Source organism: Amaranthus tricolor, chromosome 13 (genome assembly GCF_026212465.1).
Source record: "Amaranthus tricolor cultivar Red isolate AtriRed21 chromosome 13, ASM2621246v1, whole genome shotgun sequence".
Lineage (NCBI taxonomy): Eukaryota > Viridiplantae > Streptophyta > Magnoliopsida > Caryophyllales > Amaranthaceae > Amaranthus > Amaranthus tricolor.
Window position 1 is genome coordinate 19,784,284 of NC_080059.1, and position 16,700 is coordinate 19,800,983.

Below are 16,700 nucleotides of genomic sequence, written 5' to 3' on the forward strand. Positions count from 1 at the left end.
TCACTGTAAATGGGAAACTCTTTTATCTCAAACAGGGCCAGTTCTCAACTCATTTCGGGTAGCCGACCGCCTAGGGACCCCAGAATTAAGGGGCCTCATCTTTGAGATACCGATATTACTAATGCCTATATTACCGGTGGTAATTCATACGGATTGCAGGACGGCACTGGTGAAGGCTTATAGTCAAGTGTATAAAGGTAAATCTCGTCATATTGCTTCGAGGTACAGCCTAGTGCAAGGATATATCGTTAATGGGATCATAACTCTTGATTATGTGAACACTAAGTTCAATTTAGCTGATTTCTTCACTAAAGCCATGAGTAGGGATTCAATTGAACATGCGTCAGTTGCAATTGGATTACGTTAACTAAAATTCAATTAAAAAGCCCAATTCATGCACGATTAACGTCGTGTCTGAATTCAATGTGGTGATATTCTTTTTGAATTTTGTAAGCAACAAGTTTTAATGACCCATAGTTACTTTAGACCGTGAGTAGCGAGTTAGTCATCATTTAAAGTTCTCAAGGTCCGGAGTTGAAGAGCTCTTGGTGAAGTATCCATTTGCGGGGATATTTTATACGTTAGGAGAACTTACCTATATAAGTTTGAAGTTATGGCCGCTTCAAGTAGTCAAGACTAACGTATAGACTATGATAAACTTATGAATAGATATGGACATGACCATTATAATGTGTCAAAGAAATGACAATGTGTTATTTGTTCTATGTGTACTTCATCTTCAAATGGTCAAAGGTGCTATATGATTCAAATCCGTATGGATATCATTATAACACGATCATTTTTCAAGTGTGTTGTACTAGGTGTTAATTCAATCCGCAGAGACATTAGCATTGATGCATAGAATGTGATTTTAAGATCAGTTTTTGAGAAAGAGAAAGAAAGTCCTAAAGGCTCCAAATGGGGGAGAATTGTTGAGATTTAGAGCATGTAGGACATTATCCAAAGGCTTAAACAATAAACTAAGCAAAAACGTAACAACGAGAACCAAATAACGAATCTAGCCCATGCTAATCATTCCAGTAAGGCCATACTCGTTCGAGCACAGTGGTGCTTGTTCGAGCACTTTGTGGCTTGTTCGAGCACTGCTGCTCTGGACTAGAAGTTTGCTTGAAAACCTTATGTTTGATGTTTTTGGCATTTGCTCAATCGAGCACTTAGGAATTTTCGCGTCAGAAAGTTTTTGGAAAGTTATTTGGGTCATGCTCGTTCGAGCACTTTAGAACAGTGCTTGTGTTCGTGAATCAAAACTTCAGTTTTTGGAGTATTGTGTTGTTATGAACAATGTTTTACGTCATAATTAACTGATAATCATCAGTTATCATTGATGTATGGTTTTGGATGAATTCATATGACACTTCAACTCTATAAATAAGAGTGAGTGCATGAAAATCATTTACATCTTCAATATCAAAAAATTATGTCTCGTCTTTCTCTCAATCTCTTGAAACATAGAAGATAGTAATTAACTCTTTTATTGTTTTTCTAGTTTTGATTTCTACATAAACACATAATCATTTAGTTCAATCGGTTTGTATGAAACGGTTGATATGATTGATTGTATCTCATTGTGGATTTCCATTCTCATAACTTAAGTACCTTTGTGGGGGAAGATATTACAATAGAAAAGCTTGTAGTCGCCTTCAATCTATATCAAGATTTTCGAGTGACGTTTATCGTTGCAAACATATCTTCTCTACGATGTTCTTCAATTTGTGGTTCATTCAAGCAAGGAGTCCATTGTCATACACAAAGGGGATACTACAAACATCATCTTGAATTTGTAGTTTTATTTCAGTATCATTATTTGTAATAATCTATTGTGATATTTTCTGTGATCATGGAAAGAGTCAAGGAGCTCACTTCGAATTTCATGAAATTGGACAAGTTTTTGGGTGTGGAATTTAGAAGATGGCAAAGAAGATGCTCATCCTCTTAACTTCCCTCAATGTGGCTTATGTGATAAGCACTCCAAATTCAGAAGTGAAGGAGAATGAAACTTGGGAGGAGGCAAGGATGCGAAACAAGTGGGAGAATGATGATTTCATATGTAGAGGACACATCCTTAACGAGAGGTGCGATTCTCTTTTCGATATTTATCAATTTCATGAATTCGCTAAGATATTATGGGATAGTTTAGAAGATAAATATATGTCGGAAGAAGCTAATTCTAAGAAGTTTTTAGTAAGTAACTTTAATAGTTACAAAACGTTGGACAACCGTCCAGTGATGGATCAATTCCGTGAATTACAACACATGTATAATAACATGAAAGCGCATGACATAACCATGGATGAAATTTACATAGTTTCAAGGATCATAGAAAAGTTGCCAAACACTTAGAGGGATGTTAAACATACCCTCAAACATAAAAAGGAAGAGATTACTCTTTCGGAACTCGCTATTGTGTGATATATATATTTAATGAGTTCTGGCAATGGGACTGTGTGAAATATATATTCACTATTGTCATAATGATAATATTCACTGAACCTTAGATATTATGTTTTATACTATATTTTCTTTTTGACTTGAAGTAATTGCAACCAAGAAATGTTTGTATTATGCTATGTTCATTATTTTTTGGGAAAATTGATGATAATTAGTAAAATGCTAAGAAGGTAGGAACTATCAAGGAGAATTGCTCCTTGAAAATCTTCCAAACAGGACTGTAATATAAATCGGGGTAAATCACTATAAATGGGAAACTCTTTATCCCAAATAGGGCCGGTTCTCAACTCATTTCGGGTAGCCGACCGCGTAGGGACCCCAGAAATAAGGGGGCTCAAATACTTGTGAAGCATTATGTCACAAGAGAGGCTAAATGGTCTTGCGTTAAAGGCAATTGAAAGCAGAAAAAATTTTAAAATATAATTTTTGAAAATAATGTTTTAGTATATTTTGTAGTGAAATATTTTTCCTGAAGTGGAAAAAATTTATGGTCCCAGTTGAAAGATATTGCAAAAAGAAATAAGGTCTTTAAAACCTTTGCTGGCATTGAAATAAGCTCAAGAAATACAAAGAAGGAATTACTCTAGCCTTGGCACTAGGATAAGACAAATGATAGAAACATATGGTGTATAGAAACTGCATAACATTCCGCTATAGTTGGGTTGAAAGTAAGATATTATATGGTTTAGAATTAGAATCGGATTCCATGCATAGTAATTGGCTAGGCCCTCCTACAATTTGTTAGAAGGTTGGTGCCGCTTTTCTACTTAGTTTGTCATTTTCCTTTTGTATTTTACTTTCTGTTATGACAGCTTACTAAGAGTACCAAAACAACTCTTTTTCTTTCTCCTCTTCTTCTCTATCTTCTATTTCATTAGGTTTTTTCCTCTCAAAATATTGCTTTCATTTTTGTTTTTCGTTCTTCACAATATGTTGAATAATCAAGCAACTCACATTGATCCCACACAAAATCCTTCAAGCCATTCTTTCTTACATCCCTCTGATCACGGAAGTGCAAAACTAGTATCCGTTCTCTTTGATGGCATTGGTTATGCCGATTGGTAAAGAAGCATGATTATAGGTTTAACGGCCAAAAACAAGATGTGCTCATTGATGGTTCATTAGACAAACTAGATATTTCATCCTCTAATGCGAAGGCTTAGAAATGTTGTAATAATATGATAATATGATGGATTATATATAGCATCTATGGAGAGACCTATTGCAAGAAGTGTGATGTAATATGTCACTACAAGGGAAATGTGGGACGATCTTGAAGATCGTTATGGGCAAACGTCGGTTGCACAAATATACTCCTTGGATACTAAAAGTTTTGATGTTATTCAAGAAGCTGATATGTCAGTGTCTGAATATTTTACTAAAATCAAATCAATCTGGGATCAACTTGATGCAATTGACCCTAATTCCAATTTACTCTTGTCAGGTTGTGTAATCTTACTAAGAGGGTGCTCAAGTCTCAAAAAAGTTAGACTTATAAGGTTCTTAATGAAGCTGTCTGAGTCTTTCAACCAGGTCAGAACTAATATTCTCATGATGGAGGATTTAGTAAATGCATCTTTTGGATATCGCTAGCTGTTGCAAGAAGAACAGCATCACGATATGAGCAAAAATTACTATTTTAAATAGTGAATCAATGGTGTTTGCTGTGAACAATGGTCCTCCTGTTCGACACTATGGCACTTCATGGTCAGGAAGCACTCAAAAGGGAGGCAGTAGTAACCATAATTATCAAGCTATTGGGCATAAAAGGAACAACAATACATATTGTTGTGACCATTGCCATATGAGTGGTTATACCATTGATCGATGTTACAAGTTGCATGGATACCCACACAAGAACAGATTGAACAACAAAAGATTTGCTACTCTTACTGCTTCTAACCCCATTGAGAAAGGTGATATCAAAAACACAGGTCTTACTATGGACCAGTTTAATTAGCTTTGTGCACTTCTTGAAAATAAGGAACCAAACCAAGAAAATACTCCCATGGAGACTCTTAACACTTCTAGTGTAGCTAATGTAGCAAGTACTTTTTGTCTTTCATCTTGCTTTAGCAAGAACACATGGGTTATTAATAGTGGAGCTATCACATGTGTATTCTCTCCATTATCTTCACAATGTTTGATTTATTCAAGGTAGCACCCATGAAATCACCATCCCTGCTGGGAGTAAGGTAAAGGTTACACAACTTAGGGTGTGATGATTACACTACAGTTGATGCTTATAGATGTTTTGTTTGTGCCTCAATTTTGATTCAACTTGCTTTCAATTCACAAATTATGTAAAGATAACAATGTTATGTATCCTTTACTAATGAGCATTGTATGGTACAAGACCATTTGATGACAAAACGTTTGCCTCTTGGTAAGCTTACTGGCGGCTTATATACACTTGATGCCAACACTAAATATGAAGTCTCTACATATACATTTGCAAATAAGACTACCTCAGCTAATATGGCTACTCCTAAGTCTAGACTTGAAGAAGCAAAATTATGGCATGTCAGAATGAGGCACATTCCTTTTTCAAAAATGAAATATGTTTGTCCTCATCTTGAAGTATCTAGTGTGTAGAAGGATATCTTTTATACTACTTGCCCTCAAGCTAGGGAAATTAGACTACCTTTTCCATCTACTTCTATTAAAACTAAGAAACTTTTTGAGATGATACATGTAGATGTATGGGGGGCTTAATACTCTTCTCTTACACATGATGGTTGTACATATTTCCTTACTGTGGTTGATGATTTTACAAAATGTACTTGGGTCTACTTAATGAAATACAAACATCCATCCACTTCTTTTTTTGCAACATTTGTTCAATTATGTTGAAAATCAATTTAGTTCTAGCATCAAGATCATTCGCATCGATAATGCAAAAGGACTATGTAAAGGTGAAGCATCACATTGGTATCATGATAGAGGCATTATACATCGAACTAGTTGTGTGCAAACCCCTCAACAAAATGGGGTTGTGGAACGTAAACATCGTTATTTATTAGAAACGGCTAGAGCTTTGTTTTTTCAAGCAAATTTACCATACAAGTTTTGGGGCGATTGTGTTCTTTGTGCAGCATACATTATCAATAGATTAGATTACCATTGTCATGTCTTAATCACATGTCTCCTTATGAGAAGCCTTTTGGTATTAGACCAGATATCAATCACTTAAAAGCATATGGGTGTCTATGCTTTGTTTCTATACTCAAGCAAAATTGTACAAAGCTCCAACCAAGAGCTCATGCATGTGTCTTTCTTGGTTATTCTTACACACAAACGGGCTATAAAGTGTATGATTTAACTACTCACAAAACACTTGTCTCAAGAGATGTTTTTCATGAACAACACTTTCTATACCATTTCAAGGACAAATCTTAATCACCATTTTCAAGTTTTTACCTACTAGTTATTACCCCTTTACCTCCTTTATTCGACCCACCTTCCGTTTCAAACCAAATAATTACCCCTACATGTACTTTACATCAAGATAGCCCTCTACTTGCTTCTCACTCTTCAACACCTATATCATCACAACCCATTGTTCCTAATCCTCAACCCATTCGGAAATCCCAACGCCTTCATAGGCCTCCTCATTTACAAGATTACATTTGCAACTCTATCTACCACTGATGCAACATCGTCAAATATGGTACTGATGCGACATTGTCAAATATGGTAATCTGCCTCAGTCACAAAAGCAACATATTACTTTTTATTTTGTACGGAAAGAGCCCTCTTATTATAAGGAAGCAGCTTCGAATGAAGCCTGGCACTCTGTTGTGCAAGATGAGCTTCATTCTTTGCAACAGAACAATACATGGGACATAGTTACCTTACCTCATGGTAAGAAAGTAATTGGTTGTAAATAGGTCTATGAAGTCAAGTTGAAAGCCGATGGTTCTCTTGAGCGTTTTTAAGGCGCGTCTTGTAGCTAAAGGGTATAACCAACAATTCGGAATTGACTATCAAGAAACGTTTTCTCCAATCATTAAAATTAATGTTTGGTAAGGTTTTCTGTACAAAAAGGTCACGATGAAAAAATTTGGTAAACCTCAGAGTTACCACGTGGATTTTTAAAAAGCTTTGGTTACCACATGGGAAACCCTATATCTTAGGATTACCACGTGAAGTTTCTCAATTTTTTTGATAATAAGCTTATTTTTCAATCTTTTGTAGATTTGCTCCCACTTTAGAATTTATTTCTCTTTTTTTTTGAGAGCTAATAGGTTTTTAGACATTACCACATGGGAAACCCTGTAATAGGTTTTTAGACATTACTCGTTTGAGACTGGTCTTAGATTTAGTCGAGACCTACACAAGACTTGGACGACAGGACCTAACCTATAATCATTTTTAAACTCATTTTAGATTTATAACTTATGACTAAATACGGCCGACAGTGAATTTGGGTATGTATTTAAGTCATTTATAACAAATAAATCTTTAGTGTTAGGGTTACTTTGTATTTGAATGGACCTGAATTAGACTTAACTAATGGTCATTCCTAGACATGGAAGATCAATGTCCTCTAATTAAACATTCGATAAGACTTTGAATTTTTTTTTTTAAAGAATACTCCCTCCGTTTTCATATATTCTTCTCAAATAGAATATATGAATTTTAGTGTTAAATTTTAATTATAATTTTTCATCAATTTATATGAAAAATATATTCATGTAAGATTTGATAGATTCATCTCAATATGTATAATCTAAATATCAACTTTTTAGAATTTACAAAAACTCACAATTAAAATGATTTTACTTTTAAGTTTGCTTTGGAATCTGCGTAAAAGGTGAATGGAAAAAACAAATGAAAATTAAGAGAGTACTAAACATCAATTGAAATTTAAGAATTGGCTATCAATATAATTTCCCCAAGAACTTTAAATAGTAAAATAATTTTTTCAAAAATTTAATAATCAATTAAAAATTTGTAGGTGGTGCTTAAAAAATGTTGCTCTTAAATCTCAATTATCAACTTATCTGATAGAGCTGTTCATGGACGGGTTTTGAGCGGGTAGCGAATGGGCTAGTGCCTAAAAAATCTACCCTCGGGCTTAAATATTTAAAAGACCGCCCGCATTTGCGGAAATATTTTTTTGTCGCTACCCGCTCATTTTTAAAGCGGGCATGACCCTTGTGTAGGCGGGTATTTTCTTACATAAAATATCAAAAATATGACACAAATTATAAAGTTTACATAAATACTAAAAATATAATAAAAAATTAAAAAATTAAGTTTTAATAATAATTAAATTATAATACATCATCCAAAGTAATCCAAATACGGGTATAGAATCATAGAAGTAATTGAATATAGCCAGGTACACTAGTCTATGGGTACTAAAGTTGGGTCGTATGGGTCCTGTATTACTCCAAAATCCATAGTCTAAAAAAGTAGACTACTAAATTAGTATATTACTCAATAGAATTAATCATTTAATAATTAATATACTAAATTAAGCAAGCGGACAGGTATACACGGGGTTATTTTTTGGTGTCGCTACTCGTCCATTTATCTTGACCAGCGGATATCGCTTGTCTAAATTTAAAACTTTTTGAAAACATTATACAAGTTCGCCCATTTTTCGAACCAAATGGGTCAAACCTGACGGATAGTAAGCTCTACTATCCGGTCATTGTGTGAATGTCAGATGTGTCTACTGTCTACTACTATACTCCAAGTTCGGTTCATGAGGTCATATAGGCAAAGACTTATGATCAAAGGATAAGAAGCAAATAAGGCAATGGAAAAGGCAATGGAAAACAAGGGCATCCATTTATTTTCGCTTTGCTGTTAGTTGGGTTTATTTTTTTTCATTTTCGCTCTGAATTCCTCTATAACACCTCACAATTATACTACTCCCCCTTATTCACTATTATTGAAATATTTGATTTTGACATATTTATTAATGCACAATTTTAATTTTAAATATTTCTAATAAAAAGTTGATATTAATAAAATTTACATTTAGATGAATCAAACAAAATTTCACTTTTTTTTTAAGAGAAACAAAATTCCACTTGAATATATTTTAACTTACAAATAAAAAAACATAACACATATTAAAAGTGATTGATGAATAGAGTAAAAAACCAAGAGGGACAATAATCACTATAATAATATCAACTTTTTGCGACATAGGATTTAGTGACATTAAAAAAAATAACGTTGATTAATATTTTTAGTGTAATAATTATTGATTTTTATTTTAAGTTCTACTATTAAGTAATTTAAAGACACTTTATTTAGCCTTTTGTAACATATGCAATAATTACTATAGTCTATAGTAATATTCATAAAAAATATCACTAAATCTTATATTGCGAAAAGTTTTAATATGAATTTTTATTATGCTCATAAAAAATCTAATATATATCATTAATACTATGGAACGAGAAAATGTCTCTACGCGCAAATACAATGTATATGAACTGTAGGAGTAAATTGAATGTTAACAATGGTTAGACTTATTGAAGTGATTAAAACAACGCATTTCTCACTCTAAGACTTTTATCTAATGCACTGCCTCTTTTAAATCATGCTCTATTGAAAGTAAATATTTATAAAATAATAACAGTTAAATTAAAAACACTTAAAATATTTGAGTTGAATATTAAAAATTGTTGCTAAAAGTTAGAAAAACATAGTGAGATGCAGGGCAAATATTTACCATAGTTAGATGTAGGTAATATATTTCTCACCTTCTCCCCCAAATAAAGATGATCATCGACATTCTCCTTTACCTTTTTCATTCCATTATACTCCTTTTTCCTTTTTCCCAAAATAAAGATGATCATGGTCATTTTCCTTTATCTTCTTCATATCATTATACTCCTTTTTTCTTCCCTCATTTCCTGTTTTAAATTTACGTCTAAAGATGATCATTGGTCCAAAACCATATAAGACTCGCGCCTAGATCCGCTTCTATTTTTAGGGTTTGGGTCTTGCTCTAGGATCTTTATACCCCAACCCCACCCAACCCTTTCTCTCTGGTCTCATTTAAAACCCATAACCCACTAGACCCATTCCAAACCTGTTTGACCCGCTTTTAAGATGCTAAGGGTATGGATTCGAATACGGATCCACCAAACTAGGTTTGAGTCCAATTGGACCCGTTCTAAAACCCGACTATGACCACCCCTATTTACCTCTACTTATCTTCATTTGTATAATTTAACCGTGGAATCACCCATAAATACTTATATTCAATATAAGCATGCCCCTTGATTGTAACTTAAAAACTTTGCGCAAATATCAACAAATGATAGGATCATTTGAATTGTATAGATGATACTTCATTAAAAAATGGTGAAAATGTGTAGATGATGCTCCCTCCAATTCTTTTTAGTTGTCCCATTTTCTTAGTTGAACAGTTCAACTCCATTGTCCCATTTTCATTTTAAGACATATTTTTAGGTGGTCCCCTCGTTTTTTTAATATTAAAAATACCTAATATTACACATGAGTTTACTATTTTAGATGTTTCCTTCATTTTCTTAATAGTTATGCCCAAAATAAAATGGACAAATAAATTGAATTGGAGGGAGTATAAAAAGATGGTGGATATATTATATTATAACAAAATAAAAAGAAAAGTGTGAAAAATGTTAAAACACAGATAGACTAATTAAAAAAAACTTTCACTAATCATCCGAGGACAATATTATGTCCCACGAATTAACAATTAAGCCGTTGACTAATGAGTAAACATTCTTTCAAAATAAATGATCCTCTAGACGCTAAGAAACTAATGTTTCAGGTTCAGGTTCAGGTTCAGAGATCCACATGGAAAACAACGAAAGAAACTAATGTAAAAGGTTCAGGCTCAGAGGTTCAGGTTCAGAAGTTCAAGTTTAGAGGCTCACATGGAAAACAATGCTCTTTAGTCTTTATATATATAGTCAACATACACAGCCAACACTATAAATATCATATGTTCTATTCTTCATTTCCCAAAAATAAATGGCAGATGATGTTACTTCAATTATATTAGTAGCAGCATTGCTTATCATCATGGTGTCTCCTATTCCTACATCAGTTCTTGCTTCTGGGCGATACACTGCTCTTCTTAGTCAGCCACTAAAAGAAGGCAATCAAACTGGTAATAATTATCTGGTGCTGAGATTACCATTAGGAATCAAGATTGCTCTATCAACTTCCATTGTTGCCTTAATCTTTCTGGTTTATTGGGTTTGGAAATGTTTTGGTAAGTTTTGTTCTTATGTTTTTTTTTTCTTCATGCATTAACGGTCCGTTGGTTAGTGGTACTAAATAGTGTTTATGAGAATGATTAATACCGTAAAATTTCATCAAAAGTTCCATGTCATTCCCGTAGTGATGAAACTTTGATCACAAAAAAGTTTTCTTGTTTACAAATTTTCATTACCACCTAATACCACCTCTCCCAATGGTAATGCCTTGGAATGATTTTATAAAGAAAATGAGATGATTGATGTTGGACAAATATGGCCATCAAGATTAAAACGAAAGCCTCAAAGAGGTTCAACAATGAAAAACAAATTGAAAATCAAAGCAAAAGATAAACACAAGTGTTTATGAGGTATCTTGAATACCTCCTCTTCAAATGTTGTTTATTATATTGAATTCAAGAATCACAAGTATAATAAATCTCTCCTTATATTGAGAACAATTCTCTCAAGATCACAAAATGCTAAAACAATGATGATCTTGTCACGTTAGTCAAGGGACTAATAAAATTCAATTTGAAGTTTAAATTTATTATTGACATATTTTCTTAATAGTCAGATGCATGCAACCTTATATTTGAATTAATTAAGATATTGTTTTGGATTAAGCGTTGATAGCAAATACATCCACAACTCCGGATTAATAATATGGAATACATATCATTTAAAACATAGCTTTTTCATTTAAAAAAAGTTGATCTAAGTATAATTATGAACAGGAATAAAGTGCGAGCTATCAGTAAAGCATGGACGCGAGAATGGTGGAACAACACATACATCCAGAGCAGGAATCGAGCTTTCAGAAAGAGTGAATGATGAAACAGATAATCCAGAAGAGAATAACTCCGATGAGCAATGCAGGAATGAAGATGATGTGTTTTCCATCACCGTTTTGGATAGCTAAGGCTTCAAAGATTACTGTTTTTACTTGACCAATACTTTTAGGTTTGTCACTAATAGTTGTATTTCTTTGAGTGCTCATTTTTATGATGATAGATATTATGTTATAAATTCATCATTTAATTTATGATTAAATTATATGAAAGTTCATTTTGATCATATTGAAAAATATTCCATGAAAAACCAAGTTTCTAAAAAGAAATTCGCAAATTAACCAATAAGATGTTCTCATGGTGAGACTATTTATATAGAGCTGATTCATTGTATATTTATCGTCTTAAAGTGATTACTTATAATCTTAAAGTGATTAAGTGATCATTTTTTATAATCTTAAAGTGATCACTTTTTATAGTCTTAAAGTAATCACTTATAACCTTAGAATGTTCACTTATAACCTTAAAGTGATCATTACAATCTTAAAGTCTTAGAATGTTCAGTTATAACCTAATTGATCATTACAATCTTAAAGTGATCAATTAGAAAAATAGGCTATATAAGCCCATTTCAAGACGAAACGGTATCATCTACTAGACAAGTTGGAACAAAATACAAGGTTATACAGAAGGTGTATAGAGCCTGAGCTCTAAGTCTACGCAAAGAAAAAGGTTAAAGCGTAAGCTCAAAAAACAAAAGACATTCACCAATCACCAAAATAGAAAGATGAGTAAACATCATATAGTCGAGCAGATTAGTCAGAGACATGCGCTCACAATGTAAAAGTTGTATGTGCAAAACAAATGCCCATGAAAAATATTACTGTACTTTATGATGTGAAGTAATCAATTGATCGTAATTTGTAAAATTTATTTTTAGTTATCAAAAAAACTATCTGCTATGTTGAACAATCCCAAGAACAATTCTGCACTATACATTAAGGGTGGAACAATTCTAGAGCCACCAAGTACAATCAGTATACATTAATTACAAAACCTAGATACACACTTGAACTGTCTACTAAATCCTACACAGCCAAAAAGATCTCATCCTTGGGATCCTTGAATAGCCGGATAAATTAACGAGTATACGGTTATATGAAATCCGATTTCAATGTTAAAAAGAATTAAAGGAACAAAAAAATCAATGAATTGAATGAATTATGAAACCCTTGGGTTTCCTTCCTGGTTAGTATTGACATTTTTCCTGATAACTTGACGAACCTCTCCCCTTATTATCGAATGTGGGAATATAGTACACTGAAGAAATTTCTGCATAATATATTAATTCTGGATTTGATCCAGTTTAGCTCTAACTTTCTGCTCCATTACAGAGACATCGGTCTCCAGACCAAAAATTCTATTCAATGCGTGCATATTCTCAATAGTCTGACTCAGTGATCTGCCTTCACTCTCATCACAACGAAGGTGCTGCATCGGACCATGCAGTAGCTTGTTCATAAGCCCCTTACTAAGGCCCTCAATCGCTGCCTTCTCTTTTTTCGAAAGATTATTAATCTTTTTCAAACATTTTTCAAGCTCTACGACTCTTAGTTGATCAGCATATTCTCTCAGTTTTTTAATGGTTGGGACTGTTTCCAGGGAATCCCTCCAAGATTGAAAATCTTTGACTTCCTCAGCAATGATAGTGTGAGCTTCCATTGCTTTCCTTAAACGGTCCTCCTTATTAGCAGCTACCACTTCCTTGAGATCGTCGACATTGTATACTTTCACGTTTTCAAGCTCGGAGACGCATGACTCAACATTCCTTGGAACAGAAATGTCAACAAAATGCCTAACACCTCCCTCTTCTGAGCCTACAAGGGGGAGAGTCTGTACATCCTCTTTCAAAAATAGCGGACTATCTGAGGCTGTGCTAGTGAAGATAACATCAGCTTCAGCAGCACAGGCAAGCATTTCAGTGAGAGGTTTGTAAATGATTTCTACGCCCGGCAATTCCTCACGAATAGCAGCAACTCTCTCCTCACTCCGATTAACTACTATCATCTTTTTGCACCCTTTCGAAGCTAAGTGCTTAATCACAAGCTTGCCCATTTTACCAGCCCCAATCACTAACATTCTTGCACTGGAATGGGAAGCTGCAGGAAGTTTCATCAAGGCCAACTCCACAGCCGCTGAACTCACAGAAACGGCACCTGCAGCTATGCTTGTCTCAGTCCGCACACGTTTGCCAACGGTGATAGCCTTCTTAAACAACCCACTAATACTCCTCCCAAAGCCTTCAACTCCCTGCCCAACTGTAGTAACATGTTTGACTTGCGCAAGAATCTGACCTTCTCCCAATACCAAGGAGTCTAGACCTGCTGATACTTCAAAGAGGTGCTGAGTAGCTTCGCTGTTGTATAGCAAAACTCTGTGCTGGCAGATATCCGACACTGGGACTCCACTAGTCTGCGAACAAGAAAGTCAGATTCTTAGAAATATATGCTCGACAATCTCGCAACACGTAAATTTTTGAAGGAAACTGTTAAGAGAAGGTTCATGGATAGAGGATTAAACAACATATAAAAATGACAAAAGCAGAGAAACAGAGATCAATAGATAAATAAAGTGATCAAGGTGCATAATACTACATAGCAGAATCCTCATCATGCTATTATATGGGCTTGATTAGCATAAATACAAATGAGATGTATAGAAAGTTATATGATGACTAAAATTCTTTATTACAGAAGATCTAGTAGCTTATGTGCACTTGAAATGTAGTTGCAGATATAATGACATGACCGTAAGTTGATGATGTTTGGCAGCGAAAACTAAAAGGACTATCAAAGACAACACATCATCTAACAAGTTTAGCAGTTGATTAGACTTTTCAGCTTGGCAAAAGTATGATTCAAAATTGAAATGCAATTTCCAAAACATAACCATAAAGATGAAAGAATTGCTATTTGCTTCAAATGATGTTTTTTAGCACATAGTGTAAGTAAATGTTATTAGAAAATACCTTGGACATCCATTCAGTGACCTCCTTAACTCCGCGATGTTGAGACAGTGCAACAACATATATCTCCATCCTATTGCATGTGCCAAGGACAGCAGCCTCCTCAATATGATTCAACTTGCATAGTTCTTCAATAGCTCGTGGCCATTCAGCTTCGGGGATGGCAAGCTTTTCTCGCATTTCTACAGGACAAGTATGAACACTGAGACCAATAGCAACAATGCTACTCCTCTCTTTTGTGTACCCTGAATGATAAGAAAAAAAAAATCAAAATTCAGTAATTGAAGAGCACTCAAACATAAAGAAAAATAAGGAATATATCTAATGGATAATAGAATCAATAAAAGAATTACACAAAAAACATAAAATAGATTCATAAAAAATTGGGAGAAAACGCTAGTACAGCCTGCAAGGGAGATTGATGAATGCTGGACATTAAGAGTGTGTTAAGAAAAATTCTTAAAAGCCAATTCTGACGAGGCTCGTTTGAACAATTTGCACAAAAGGGGTACATAAGGTCGGATGCTAGCAAATAGACGCTCATGGGGATGGTGGGGCATCCCACTGTGTATTTCAATATTAATCCAAGTACCTTTGTGGAAGAATTAACAGAAGAAACTTGCATCAAGCCTATTGCCATTATCATTTATCAAGTATAATTCAGAAATAATTTTCACAAATAATATAATACTTCGAAACATAATTACAAAATGTGCAAATCTGGGAAGGGGAAGATCCCTCTTAATCTCTTATAATGCCAGTTCTCAAAATTCTTTCATAATTTGCTAAATCAATCAAAGTGGTCAAGTAAAAATCGAAGTGATTGTAATCTAACGCAAGAATAAAGCGGAAAAGAGAAGATTTCGAATTCAACATGGAATGGACTAGATGTAGAAAACAGAAGTTGAAAAAATACAATCTAAAAGTCAAAAACATCACTAAAAAAAAGGCCTGAATAGGCATTGAACAACAATTAAAGCTGAAATCAACGTGATCAACACTAAAACAGATTCTCAAACATGGAAAAATCAATAGACATGGAAATCGAAGAAGAAAAACATACGATCAGCAGCAGAGGTTTTGAGTAATTCAAGAGCAGAAATGCTAGAAGTCCTAATAGAATCCACAGAAGATTCAAATGAAGAAACCTCACACCTAGGGTTCACAGATGATAATTTAAGATTAAAATGTCCAGGGCGGGAATTTTTCCCAAAAAATTTAACCGTAGAAGGAGAACAAAACATCGATGAGGAAGAGGTGGTGGAACCACCACGAATGAGAGTATTGAAAGCGTAGGATGTCGATAAACTACTGGATACCGCCATTGAAGACCTTCAAGAAAGCTTGAATTTGAAGTTGGAAACCTAAGAGAGAGATTTATGTTTTCTTAAATTAAGGAATAAGAATGAGGATGGAGAAATTTTATTGATGGTTTTTGGTTAATTTGTTGATGTGGGCCGTATAAATACCTAACCTTAACAAAGTCAACTTTGGAGGGAATATTATTAAATTATTATTATTATTTTTATTTTGTTTTGGTTTGGTTTGAATATGAAGTTTCTAAGGGAGTGTGCTTGGCATAATGATTCAATGTGACTAAAATTGTTTGTATTAATTCAAACTAATCTAAATAATTTGTCAATTGTCAATTGTCAATTGTCAAACTAAATGTGCAAGGCAATTGACAATTTCTTTATGGGTTGTTTACTTTACTTCTCCGGTTATTTCGATACTATTCATTAAGTACATCGACTTTTATATTATCGGCAATTATAACTTAAATCATAGTCATATGAAATTACTTCAATCGCCTCGATTAAACGTTTATTAATTTTTAGTTTCCATAATTTTTTATATGTGTAATTAGAAATGTTAATAATTGAATTCGAATATTAGAAGGCGTAAAAAGCAAATAGTGCAAGTTAATAAAAACGGTAGAAAGTATATTAAAGTAAAAGGTGTTCCATCCCATTTAATTATTGTTATTTTTTTAATTTAATGCTTTTCTTGCTCTTTTTGCCACATATTTAGAAATAAATTTTATTACTTTCATTAAATATCATCTATATATTTTAAATTTTTTAATATTATCTATGCAATTAAAATTTTTCTACGTTTTTTTTACCAAATTTCCACATTTACTTATAAATGGCCCATTTACAAGATAATGCAAATTCAACAAAATAAAGTAAATCGGGA

General features: G+C 33.6%; 2 protein-coding genes across 2 annotated transcripts; one reads left to right on the forward strand and one right to left on the reverse strand.

Annotated features, from left to right (window-relative positions):
• The first annotated feature begins 10,469 nt into the window (after nt 1-10,469).
• LOC130798979 (uncharacterized) lies at nt 10,470-11,746 on the forward strand. Its single transcript, XM_057662068.1, has 2 exons — nt 10,470-10,702; nt 11,423-11,746. Exons 1-2 carry the CDS (start codon nt 10,510-10,512, stop codon nt 11,605-11,607), a joined length of 378 nt encoding a protein of 125 aa, XP_057518051.1. The 5' UTR covers nt 10,470-10,509; the 3' UTR covers nt 11,608-11,746.
• Nucleotides 11,747-12,338: 592 nt separating this feature from the next.
• On the reverse strand, nt 12,339-15,927 carry LOC130798980 (glutamyl-tRNA reductase 1, chloroplastic-like). Its single transcript, XM_057662069.1, has 3 exons — nt 15,565-15,927; nt 14,505-14,746; nt 12,339-13,948 (listed from the first exon to the last, which is right to left on the reverse strand). Exons 1-3 carry the CDS (start codon nt 15,824-15,826, stop codon nt 12,821-12,823), a joined length of 1,632 nt encoding a protein of 543 aa, XP_057518052.1. The 5' UTR covers nt 15,827-15,927; the 3' UTR covers nt 12,339-12,820.
• Nucleotides 15,928-16,700: the final 773 nt, after the last annotated feature.

Excerpts from the sequence above, each read along its gene's own strand:
- LOC130798979 (XM_057662068.1), top strand. The coding sequence starts at position 10,510 with ATGGTGTCTCCTATTCCTACATCAGTTCTTGCTTCTGGGCGATACACT. Across the intron at positions 10,703-11,422 it reads TTGGGTTTGGAAATGTTTTG|GAATAAAGTGCGAGCTATCA; the intron begins GTAAGTTTTGTT and ends AATTATGAACAG.
- LOC130798980 (XM_057662069.1), bottom strand. The coding sequence starts at position 15,826 with ATGGCGGTATCCAGTAGTTTATCGACATCCTACGCTTTCAATACTCTC. Across the intron at positions 14,747-15,564 it reads CAAAACCTCTGCTGCTGATC|GGTACACAAAAGAGAGGAGT; the intron begins GTATGTTTTTCT and ends CTTATCATTCAG. Across the intron at positions 13,949-14,504 it reads TCACTGAATGGATGTCCAAG|ACTAGTGGAGTCCCAGTGTC; the intron begins GTATTTTCTAAT and ends TCTTGTTCGCAG.